At 43.1% G+C, this 12107-nt stretch overlaps 1 protein-coding gene across 1 annotated transcript in view; it reads left to right on the top strand.

Moving 5' to 3' along the window:
* Nucleotides 1-12107, top strand: part of plxnd1 (plexin D1) — a 59601-nt gene that overhangs the window by 22036 nt on the left and 25458 nt on the right. Inside the window, exons 10-15 of the mRNA XM_028409873.1 lie at nucleotides 180-269; nucleotides 482-581; nucleotides 1969-2126; nucleotides 5910-6055; nucleotides 10525-10630; nucleotides 11900-12039. Of these exons, the coding sequence (XP_028265674.1) occupies nucleotides 180-269; nucleotides 482-581; nucleotides 1969-2126; nucleotides 5910-6055; nucleotides 10525-10630; nucleotides 11900-12039 (740 nt within the window). The remainder of the gene's footprint in view (nucleotides 1-179; nucleotides 270-481; nucleotides 582-1968; nucleotides 2127-5909; nucleotides 6056-10524; nucleotides 10631-11899; nucleotides 12040-12107) is intronic.

Below are 12107 nucleotides of genomic sequence, written 5' to 3'. Positions count from 1 at the left end.
TCCAGATGTTTATGAATATGAATTCTGAATGGATTGCATCTTTTCCTGTGGCAGCGACAATTATTGTGGGTTATTTCAGTTTCCTGATACTCCTGTCAATTGTTACCAGACACGTCTGAGACTTTCCCCCATCTTATTCTTCATGTTGTAATGTTAAAGTGGATGTGTTTTCACAACAGAGGGAGATGCTGGAGTGTGACTTTGGAACTGAGCAGCGGTATGAGGCCACATGGCTGAACAGCTCCACCGTTAAGTGCAGCGGAGTGACGGTAAGTGTTAGATGATGACCTACCAGAAATAACCTGCAAATCTGAAAGGGGATCAGATAAGCTTCTGGCACTTCTACAGGCTCAGTGTGCTCATTACTGTGGTCTTTCGGTCTTTATTTGCAAGTTGTTTTTGATGTAATTATTTTAAACCCTTGCTTATAAGTTAAGCCTGTTATTATATGTAAGTACAATGCACCTGTCTGTCCATTTAGCTGTCCACCAGTCAGAGGAGTCAGGTTTACCACATCAGCCTGAGGAGGAGAGGATACCAGAGGGATGATATATTCATTGACAGCCCTCAGCCCATGAAAGGTAAGATATAAAACCTGTGATTATGCAAAAGAAAAACAGCCCTCTGCTCCGCCACAGCGTTTTGCTCAGCTCTCCTGTGTTTGCAATGTAATTAGCCTGCCAACGCTGAAACAAGAAAAAAAAAATGACACTGTCATTCCCAGAATGCATTTCACCCATGCACAGATGTTTTCTGATGAGATCGGTGGATTTGATTAAAGCTGTAGAAAAAAAAAATAAAGAATCACTTGCAGGGACAAACAGTGTTAGTCTGCCTTTCACTGGCAATAACAGCAGTTTGTGCATTACAACACATAATTTGCCAACAACAGTAATTTACCGTAATGTTATATTCCGCTTTCGCCTAATTACACGTAATGATTATGGAACATAGGGAGATGCAATTTTAAGGTGTTATCAATGCCTTCTACAAGCAGTGTCCAAATGTATTGTTGCAAATACAATTTGAGCTCCATGACAACAGTGAGACGATGATGAAAAGTGACGTGTGTTGTTTAGCTTGGCATGCTGTCTATAGTGGGTGTATAGGGTTTTTTTGTGTGTTTTGTTTTGTTTTGTTTTGTTTTGTTTTATTCGGCTGTCCCGGCCCCAGCTGTTCTGTTCACAGTCCATGTGTCTGCCATGTGAACAACAACAGCCCTGGGCCGCTGCCACACACTCAACACCACGCCGCTAACGGAACAAGACGGCTGCTTCATAACATGCAGAGTCATCAGCTTTTAAAATGACACACACTTTATCACACGCATGCAGGCGCACATACACTGTAATATACACACAGTGATACAAATGGGAGTTCTCACTGGGAGGCACATTGGAACATGAACATTATCATCTGTTTTCCCTGGCTTTGTTCTCCTCCGCTCCACTAGCTCTGTGATTTTTTTTTTCCTGGTTTATTTTTATGGCCATGAATATATCATTCTCCTAATGCTTATGCTGTTTATTTAGAGCATGCAGCACATATGGTTCATGTGAGCTATAAAAGAAAAATACCTTTAAGTTCACCTTAAGTAGACCAGACAAGGCGACCGCAGTTCATGAATGCTTTGTTACAGCACTGAAGTGGGCGAGTGGTGATTGATAAGTCTGTGGCCTACATTTACACATTTTGTCCTGGAAATGAGGCAGCAGTCTGAAAATCAGGTGAATATGGTGGGTGTTGGATGAGTTCATGCTCTCATTCCTGGATGGCAGCCATCACCACTAACTGACTGATACTAACTGAACTCCCAGACAGTGCTGACGTGCTCTCTCAAATTACCCGTAACAGAAATACCACAAAAGATATTGACTTCAAACTTTCTGCATAATCACTTAAAGCCACATGTTGGTGTAATGACAGCGTTGTAACTCATCTCCCTCCTTGTCTCCTCTCTCCCCCTAGTGGAAGTGTACAACTGTGGAGTGGGTAGTTCGGACTGTTCCCAGTGCTGGGGCCGGGAGGATCAAGGACACCTCTGTGGCTGGTGCGAAAACAGCTGCAGGCCAAGGGACGACTGCCAGCCAATCGATGATCAGTGTCCTGCCCCCGAGATCCACAAGGTAAGATCACATGTTATACATGCATCACTGTGGACTGTAAATGCTTGCATTCATTCTCCTATACCCACCCCCACCTCCTATTCTGTAGCCCACAGGCTCAGTTATCAAGCCATAACATGGTGAATCATAGGGTCACTCAGATGGTGTGGTAGCCCCATGGCCTGTCTGTCAAGTGTCAGCTGCTGAGGGATTGTTTGAATAGCATCTTATTAAAGCATTTCACTCAGTAACACTCACTTGGCTGCAGCCCTTAGGGGACACAGCTGAGTCGATCTGCAATCACTCAGGAGGGCATGGGAACACCTCCAGCCCTGTGAGACTACAGTATGGTGTGGAAATCATGTGGAATTGGGGTGGAGGTGGGGGAGTTGCGGATAGGCCCTTAATGTAGGAAACCACACAAACTAAAAGAAAACAAATGGAAAGCATGAGGGATTTTTAGATTTGGGTCCACAACAAGAGCAAAGCCACACTGGTAACAGGAATTAGAGAATGTTTATCTTGACTGTGGTCATCACCATCACTGGCAGGGCTTTTTTTTTTTCTTTAAACGGTTTGCGGAGCCAATTTGCATGATCATATTCATTTGTTCGTCCAAGTGTGGTGGGAGTGTGTTTGGAGCCCTTTTCTGCCGCTACCACACGTTATATCAGCAAAGCAACGTTAGGCGGTCATGGGAAGCATGGCTCACATGAGACTCAGTCGGCCTGAACTTCCTGTAGATAAAACCTGGTCGGCCCAGGAGAATAAGCAAGCAGAACAAAGCGGAGCAGACACACACACTCACTTTCTCTCTCACATACACACACACACATAAACCCACAATCTGTCACACAAATAGACCATATTGAAGCATTCATGATTATCCTGAGTTCTTTGTAGCTGTCAGCATACTGTGACTAACAGGATGCTCTCTGAGAGTCTAACTTATGTGGACTTTTTACGTGACTGAAGTTAGCCAGCCTGAAGATGCGTGGGTAGACCATTGTTGCTATTCTCTCTCTCTCTCTCTCTCTCTCTAATACACACACACACACACACACACACACACATTGGCTGTCTCAGGAGAGTGGGCTGCTGAGAGAATACTGGGTCTGTGGTTCTGTGGGGTGTGTATGATGCAATGCTTTGGCAGCCGTGTTTTCCCAGAGAATCCACAGGGGTTAGAGCCCGAGTACTCTGGCCTACAGAAAGGAAAGGCACACTGCAGCAGCTCTTTGTTATTTAGTCATACAGTAGTGACAACACACAGCCACGATAATGAAACATCTTTTTCTTTGTTCTGCTTTGTCACATACAATCTTTATCGCAAGGTGTTAGCACCAAAATATCAATAAAATGAAGGAGGATGTCATTATCCCTAAACTTTGCCACTTGCTACCTAATTGTGAAAAATGCTCTCAGTTCAGTGCACTGACGTTAGACAATGGAGACATTTATTATCTCCACTGGTGCTTTATACTCATGTTATGTATAGAGTGTATAGTGTAAAAAAAGTTGATTAAAAGGCACGTCGGCATCCAAAACAGGAACCGCCAAACTTAGTTTTTCCTCAACATGAAAAGAAAAAGAACAGAAGGACCTGGACGGTGTTGGAGAGAGGATGGAGAGCCGCTCGCACACAGACAAGGGTGGAGAGCTTTACCGTATAGTCAGAGGCCTTTTCCTGTTTTTGTCCTCACGTCCTCCTTGATTAGTGTGATGCAGAGGAAGTGAAGTGAGTGGAGGAAGATGAAAGCTCTGACCTCCAAAACAATCCTTTTAGTGCAAAATTGAACACACAAAAACATATGGAATTTATCAGTGAATTATCTGGTGCTTCTATCTACATATCTGGACCACATTTGGTCCATGAATGTGTTTAGTAGTACCGGCATTCCTTTTAGAGTTTTTTTTGACAGAGACACATTCACACCCTGTGTGATCGCCCTGGAGGCCTGGCAGACTTTGTGCTGTAAATCAAGACTCACAGACTTGTAAGAGGTGTAAATGAACAGCATGCAAGCTGATGTTGATGTCAGTGCTCCATGGCACCACAGAGACACACAAGGTGCTATATAAGACACATGGTGATAATAAATAGGTGCTTATTGCTGGGTGCTATTGTGTGTTCGTCTCTGTGTGTGTGTACACATGCTCACACATGTATTCATGTGCCGTTTTTGTACATTACACATGTTTGGAAGACTGTGTTTTTGTAAAGGAAAGTGCCGACGTGTGGGTGAAAAAAAAAGCTTAAACCCTAAAATCAAATATTCTGTATTCTTCCTACATAGACTGTTTTGATGTGAATGGACTGCAAATTCAGCTCTAGAGATTCCTGTGTCCTCTCCAATACAATGGAAACCATTTAAACTATGACCTCAGGTGGAAACATCTCTTTCCTAAGATCATGGCCCTATTGCTTAAGAAAAAAAACACTGACATTGCTCTAATTTTGTGTCCCAAAATGACACACACTAAGGACTGTTGAGAAACGTGCATCATAATTCCTGGAGAACTCACTAACTCACGCCATTATGATCTAGATAAACAAACACTTCTGCAGGCCACAAATAAAAATATGAACATTTTATTTCAGGGTGAGCTGTCCCTTTAATATAACCACAAAAAAACATTAGCATAATTTCCTGTGGTGTACATATCACATAAATACAGTAAGTAATGGTTTGTTTTCACACCAAATTAAAGTAATACATTCTGTCTTTTCTTAACATCTCCATCTTTTTCAGCTGGGAAATATATACCGTTTATTTATCTGCACTGTCACTCACGCGGCTCTCAAATTATATGAATGCAGAGCCAACCCCTGTCCTTTCACCTAGACCAAACAGAAGTGCTGTTTTCATTCTTCAGCTCGGGTTCTGATAGAGCCGGAGCCAGGCTAATAACACAGAGGGGTCACAGTGACCTCGGCTCAGCCAGAGGGGGGTCATTCAGAAAAAAAAAAAAAAAGCATGCATGCTGCCGGACCAGCTATGCTACAGTGGCAAGATGATAGCAGATTGCTTCTGTCTGTGAGTCAGAGATGCTATCTCTGAAGTTGTGATTTGGTGGGGATTGGAGAGGTGACGGTCCTCTTCTTTCTTTCTCTCCTGAATGGAAAGTTACGAGACCAAAGGCGAAGGCTGAAATGATGCGTGAGAGTGTGCCTCTGAACAACAGCAGTAAGGAATTTGACAGAGCAGACACAGGAAAACAGATGAAAGGGAATAGCTCTGTGCATTAATTCCCCTGTTGAGGCTTTGCTCTCTCACCACCACCACCACCATCAGCATTCACTTCCCTCTCGACACTCAGTTCCCTAAATTGCCTCCCCACTCATCCACCTTTCTGCTGTGCTCTCCACCTCTTCTTTCCAGCCCTCACTTTCTCACTCTGTCTGTCTCTTGTGGGATGTGAAGGGGGCTCTTAGCCTGCTCTTTATTTGCATGTGCTGTAGAGGATTAGAGGCTGAAGAGTCTCAGACTGGCACAGTTAAGAGTCTTCTTTGTGTGTGTATATACCTAAACAGTGTGTCTATTCAAGAAGATGTCAGTCTTCAGCAGAGAACACTTATACAGGCCCTTATCTGTGTGTCTGTGTGTGTCACACTTCATGTCAGGATCAGAGACGACATCTCTGTTCTCTTAATTCTGTCACGTTCATTATCATCCATCATTTTGTGTGAAGTGTTTTTATGGAGGTAATCTGCTTATGAGGTCTCATTTGTTGTGCATATTACAGCGTTTTTGAAGGCTTTTTTTTCTTCCTCTCTGTTCATTACTTCATTCTCTTCGTCAGATCTTCCCCCTGAGGGGTCCGGTGGAAGGAGGCACCCGGCTGACAGTGCAGGGCAAGAACCTGGGCTGGAGGGCTGACACAGTGAGGGTCTTCATAGGAGACGTGCCGTGCACTCTGCTGCCTGAGCTCTACACCGTCTCCACAGAGTAAGTGTTACAGCACAGGCCTGAAGTATGATTCACAAATTTGCAGATGATTTCTTGAGTGATTGCTCAAGCATAGCATAGCATACATTTGACATGATCTTCTCTCTTCTCTTGTGACACACTGAATAAGGTACAAACTATTTTATTTAAAATTCCATTTTAAAATATGCAGTAATGTTGCAGCTAGGACTTGAGGAATGATGGCTAACAATTACCTGTTGTCATGGGAAACCAACATGGTTTCAGGCAGGTGAGCATTCAGGTGGCAGAAATAGACACACACACACACAAAGAAAGATTTCCCACAGTTACTGGAAGAAATCCTGACATGTATAACCCAGACATGAACACTGCATGTGCAGCCTCAGTCAGACAGCACAGCGTGAGCTGCTGTTTTTAATGGATAGTGAAAGTTGTCTCTCCCACACTGGTATGCCCACATGAGAAAAGCTAAGAAGACCACATTTTAAAAATGCTATAAAGTTTATCTTTCTCTTTTTATTTAAAGGGAATTTTATATTTTTTTAAGTTTATAAATCTTTAAACATAAAATAAACATCATTTTGCTTCAGTGGGAGCAGTGGGGAATCTGCTGAGTGTTAAATAAAAGCGCTGAGCCCCCCCACTGCCCAATAATTAAAAAAACTGAATGCCAAAAACTGCAGTTCCTTGAATGGCCACTTGAGGTTGGGATCAAAAACAAGTCAAAACTCAGTGACCTCCATGTTAAAATGCACAAATTTACGTCAGAAATAAACATGTTTACAACCTGTTAAAAATGGAGACATGACATAAGGCATACATTTATGCAAAAGTAGGGATGTGGCAAGTTTGAGGTGTTGAGCTGTCTGTTTAGGTCCACCTGCCTCAACTCAGGCCAGACAGGTCGGGGATACTGAAGCAGGCAAATAATGCAAATGAAACCATTAAAGGTAGCTCAAATGGCCTAGTTTGTATTTTATAAACTTTTTGAACTACAAATGACTCTGTAACCAAACTTCCTTTCACATATCACCATCATAGTATTTGCCTAATGTAGGTCCACCAGTCTGGAAATTAGAATGTCAACTCTCCATGTGTGGTTTAGTTTTGATGTATTCATGAGGCTAATTTTCACAAATATTATTATGCAGCATGCTTCCCATTTTAAATGACTCCGTCGCCATCCCTCTGCAGCTTGGGGACCATCATACTGTCACCATGGAGACAGCAAGACCCCACTTTGACACCAGCATAACAGAGCTGGGTGAAAGTCAGTAAAACTGCAATTACATCCAAACTTCCATTCAGTATCTGTAATGTCCCTTGAATGGGACTGTTTATCTGGTTGTGCTCCAGTGAAGCCAATCATTATATTAAGACCAGTTGGAGGGTGACCTGCGGGTCTCACCTGTCACTCCGGCTGCCTGACACATTCCCTCAAACCACACATGCCAGAAAACAGCGAATCACATTTCACTGCGGGGGTGATCTCATCTCGTGTCGTCATTCCTCATTGGCTCCTGAGGCTGGTTGTTATGACAGCAGAGCACATCCTCATTGCTGGAAGTGGCTCTGACAAATCATAACACGTCAGCGCATCTGACGGTGTCAGCAGTTTTGACTTGCACACACGCACACGCGCAATTGCATGAGCACATATACATTTTTTTGCTTCTATCCTTATGAAGGCCTCATGAATGAATTAAATTTGGGTTAGTGTTAGGGTTATCCTAAATGCATATATTTAACAATTATTGTCAGAAAATGCCACATCCGCTTAATTTTATATATATATATATTATAAATATATATATTATATATATATATATATATATATATATATATATATATAAAAATGGCAGCATACACACACACTTGTCAGCACACACCTGCACATGTGACCTAATTTATGAGGACTGTTGAGACAGGTGTCTGCCCGTGTGCTGAAAGGTGAAAGTTCACATCTGTGTGCCAAAAGAAAAATGTGCAGCACTAGAGAGACTATGCTCCTCTCGTGTGGTGTCAACATGTTAATTAATGGCACAGTCAGTCTAGGCACACCTCATTTACTCGAGTGCTTCTCTGAATATTTGGCTCAGATCCTCCATGCTGCCTTCTCTGTCATTTTCATACGAGCTTTAAGTGGCCTTCGCCCTGTCCATTTAGCAGGACCCAGACAACACTCCCATCTAGACGCACGCAGGCAGGCTTGATTGTTGATGATCCTCATCAGCCCCTCGAGGGAAATGATCAGAGACGTCTCAGCACTAGTCCAAATATTGCCCTCTGAAAACCATAATATCTCTGAGGTGGAGCGGCGCTGGAATGTGGAGCGGGGGTCAGCTCAGGCTCTGTTTGCTCCTACTGAGAGTCTGCCTGTCCTTTTGACTGGGATCACGAAGGATCAACATCACACTCAATGCGCGCGCACACACACGCATTACATATCTTGCATAAGTCTTTTAGTTTGTTGTTTGATTGCAGTCAGGGCATCACAGAACTATAAACTGAATGGAAATGTTGTGACATGTATTGTGCGTGCCTGAGGCTGAGTTCTTTCGTGTGTTACATTTACAATGACAGTAACTATAAAAAGTTAAGGGTTAGGCATTGATCTAATCTGATTCATCTGATTTTATTAAAATGTGTTTAATTTAATTATGGCATGACACGTTATAGAGCGTTATCAGTTAGTTGATTGACAGCAAATTATTATATCTTATATTGTACTATCAAGGTTTCCCTTCACGCTTCCATTTTTTGTATTAAAAAATTTTTCAATGTGGCTTTTAAATATAAATGAACATGTCAGTCAAACCCTAATGAACCTAAGAGCAGCCGGTAAATCTCCCTCTATTTTCTGCAGTGTACTCTTACAGCGGTGCACTGCTCAGTGATGGTGCAGGCAACAGAAACTATAGCAGCACAGCAGGAAGTGTCCAAGAATGTCATTGATGCTCCAAAGGAAGGATTACAGTGAAATTGTTACATGGGTTGCTCATTAATCTTCTTGGTCCACCTTTAATGTTTCCAGACACATTTCATACAGAGTTTGTGTAGTAACACTCACTGCCAGAAAGGGCCAATCAAAGTTTTGATCTGTAGCTTTAATTCAGTTCGGTTGTTCAAACCCTGATGCGCCCATTGTGTGTTTAAATGTGTGATTTCATCACCCGTCAGCTGATAAGCCCTTTGTCCGTACTCTTCAAGGAATAATGGCTTTGAGTTTGTATTTTTTTTGCACACAATAATCCTCAACATTAGGACTCAAAGGCAGACATCAATGTGATGGACTGTTTTGATAACAGTTTGATTCTCAGCCTGCAGCCACCCTGCAGGTTCAGGCTGATTCAGGCTCCCTCAGGCCTGAACTTGTGGCTCTCCATGTTTCCTTTTGTTTGCCGTCTTCTTTCTTCTCTAACTTAAAGCATGTGAAATTATGCATCTTTTTCTCAAACAGGTGCGCGGTCTGCCCTCATGCCGCATAACTGACAGGAGTGTAATTTGAGTGTAACGACATTCTTTACCCGATGCTCCTGTAATTAATGAGCAAGAATGTAGACACCGCTATCAACAGATGGCTCGTGCAGGTTATTTTAGAGTATTCAGGTACACTGAACAGAATTCATGCTTTAATTGGGCCTATTAAACGCTGCAATAGTTCAGGCTCAGGTTTGGTTAAATCTAAGTATATTACATTTTCAGAAGGATATTTAAAAACACAGCTCTCTGCCTGGTTTCAGCCTCTGACAGCTTGACCCCCGCCAAACCTAGATCTGTCCAGTGCTGCCTCATTTTACCGCGTGTCCTGCCAGGTCCTCCTACATAAAGCACAGCTCCTCCACTTATGTAAATTCCACACGTCAATCATGCAATCTCTAGCTGTGAATTTATAACCACTGTAGCAGCCGGCACCTGACTAAATAAACCGACAGGGTGTCAAGCTGGAAGGGGGATCATGTGAGGCGATGAAGGTTGCGTTCGCCCCCTAGTATATTTATCCCAGTGAGGTCCCAGAACAGTAGGTCCCTCTGCAGCGTGTCATTAATATGAGACGTCCCCGTAGAGCTCGCACTGATGACACAGGGTTTAATCACAGCCAGGAGGCGAGCGAACAAGCCTCAGCAGCCCCTTAATCTCCTCTGTGGTTAGACACATCTGGTCTGATGAGCTTTGAACTTTACATCTCCTAATATCTGATATCTCAAGGCTTTATTAGATTCCATATGTAAATGCAATAGGGATTGATGAATTAGTTCATAACCACCATTCTCTGAGATTAATTATGTGTCTTTGTTTAGCATTTGTGATCAAGATCTCCTCGTGTGTATATTGGTTTCCCTCCCTTGCAATTTGTGATGAGCAACCTCTTTTTATTACAGTTTATTCAATTAAAAAGATAAGCAACATTATTTCCCTTGTTATCCTTGTTGTGTGTTTTATTAGCGGTTGTGTTATTGTGATGTTTTTTTTTTTTCCATCCTCAGGCTGGTGTGTCTCACTGGGAGGTCTGGACATGACAGGGCAGATATTGTCCGAGTGGAAGTAGATCAGAGTGGGACTGGGACGTCCAAGGAGAGCTTCTCATACTTAGTGAGTATCCTCCTGCTGTCTGCTCGGTCTGTCTCTTCCTACACATTCTTCCTCAATGTGCTCTTTTTCCTGGTTCCCCGCTGGGAAAGCCGTCCCAAGTGTGTCAGCTGAGTGTTAGCAGATGCCTTTTATGATTCAGAGGAATGCGAGTGTGTGGGAATCTTCAAACGTCCATCTGAGTTGCAGCTTAGCGCTATTGTCATTTAGCATTCGCTGCCAGCAAAAACAAATATGGGGATTGTTTGAATGTCCCTTTGCTCTGAATACATAACTGGCTGAGGCGAGCTAGCCAGCATTGTCTTAATTGACCTCGACCCACGCAGTCTCTCATTGGAATAAGAGTATTCAGTCAGTGGAAATACCCATGTTTCTCTTTGTGTATAGAGTTTTTCATGGAACTGTCCGTAACGTCTGTAGCTCTGCCTGAGAGTCATGCCACAGAGAAATCTGTCCAATCTCAAAACCTTTCTTAATACATATGGATAAATATAATCCAGAATAAGAGACATTATGCTGAGCCGTTATGGGACCTCCTCTTGGGCTCTCTTATCTGACTCTAAGATGCTCAGTCAGAAGGGGGATTTTAACTGTGAAGATGTGGGAGAAAGGGAAAACACTTCTGGAGACAGGATATGTGCCTCTGCTGCATCTCCTTCCTCAAACCTTTCGACGGAAACATCTGCCTCCTTACCACCCACTCTGACACACAAACACACAATAGGCCTGCTCCGTACGTGCGCTCTGAGGAAGTGAATCCTGTCAGTGAGGATAAGAGGTTTCCCTGGAGGCGAGGTTCACGGTGGGGATACAAAGTTCGTAAAGAACAGGAATGCTGATGTTGGTAGCTGCAGAGCTGGACAGGGATATTCATCTTTGCCCAAGGAGCCTTAGTGTGCATGTGTGTATGTGTCTGTATGTGTATATATGTCTGTGTGTACATGCTGTTTTTTCATGTGTATGCATGAACATTATTGCTTTCTACTCGTGGTATAGCTGCTGTCCTTCTAGCTTGGGCCCAAAGGCCTGTTGGCTTCAGCCTCACTTTAACATACTGCAGCGTGGGCTGTCTTCACAGTTTTCTTCACTAATTTACTGTTATAGTCAGCAGCTGTCTCAGCCAATTTGTAAAGATATTTGAACCTCAAAGGATGAGGAAACATTTTATTTGGTGTCATGAGAAGCATCACAGAGCAGAGACACAGTGCTGTTGAGCAGGGACGGAAGCTGTCAGATGTGTTGCGTGAATCTTAATGTCTCTTCTGTACGTAGGTTTCAAAGCTGCTGTCCATGGAACCGACAAAGGGATCTCGTGCTGGAGGAACCAGAGTGACTATAATAGGAAAACACCTGGACATTGGCTCTGAGGTCAGAGTCAAGGTCAACAACACACTGGAATGTGCCATCACAGAGTGAGTATAACAGTCTTGAAACAAGTCTGCAGCCAGAGTTGTTAGTTGTTAGACAAGGACAGTGCATA

Source organism: Parambassis ranga, chromosome 7 (assembly GCF_900634625.1).
Source record: "Parambassis ranga chromosome 7, fParRan2.1, whole genome shotgun sequence".
Taxonomy (NCBI): domain Eukaryota; kingdom Metazoa; phylum Chordata; class Actinopteri; family Ambassidae; genus Parambassis; species Parambassis ranga.
This window is presented reverse-complemented; position numbering and strand designations above follow the sequence as displayed.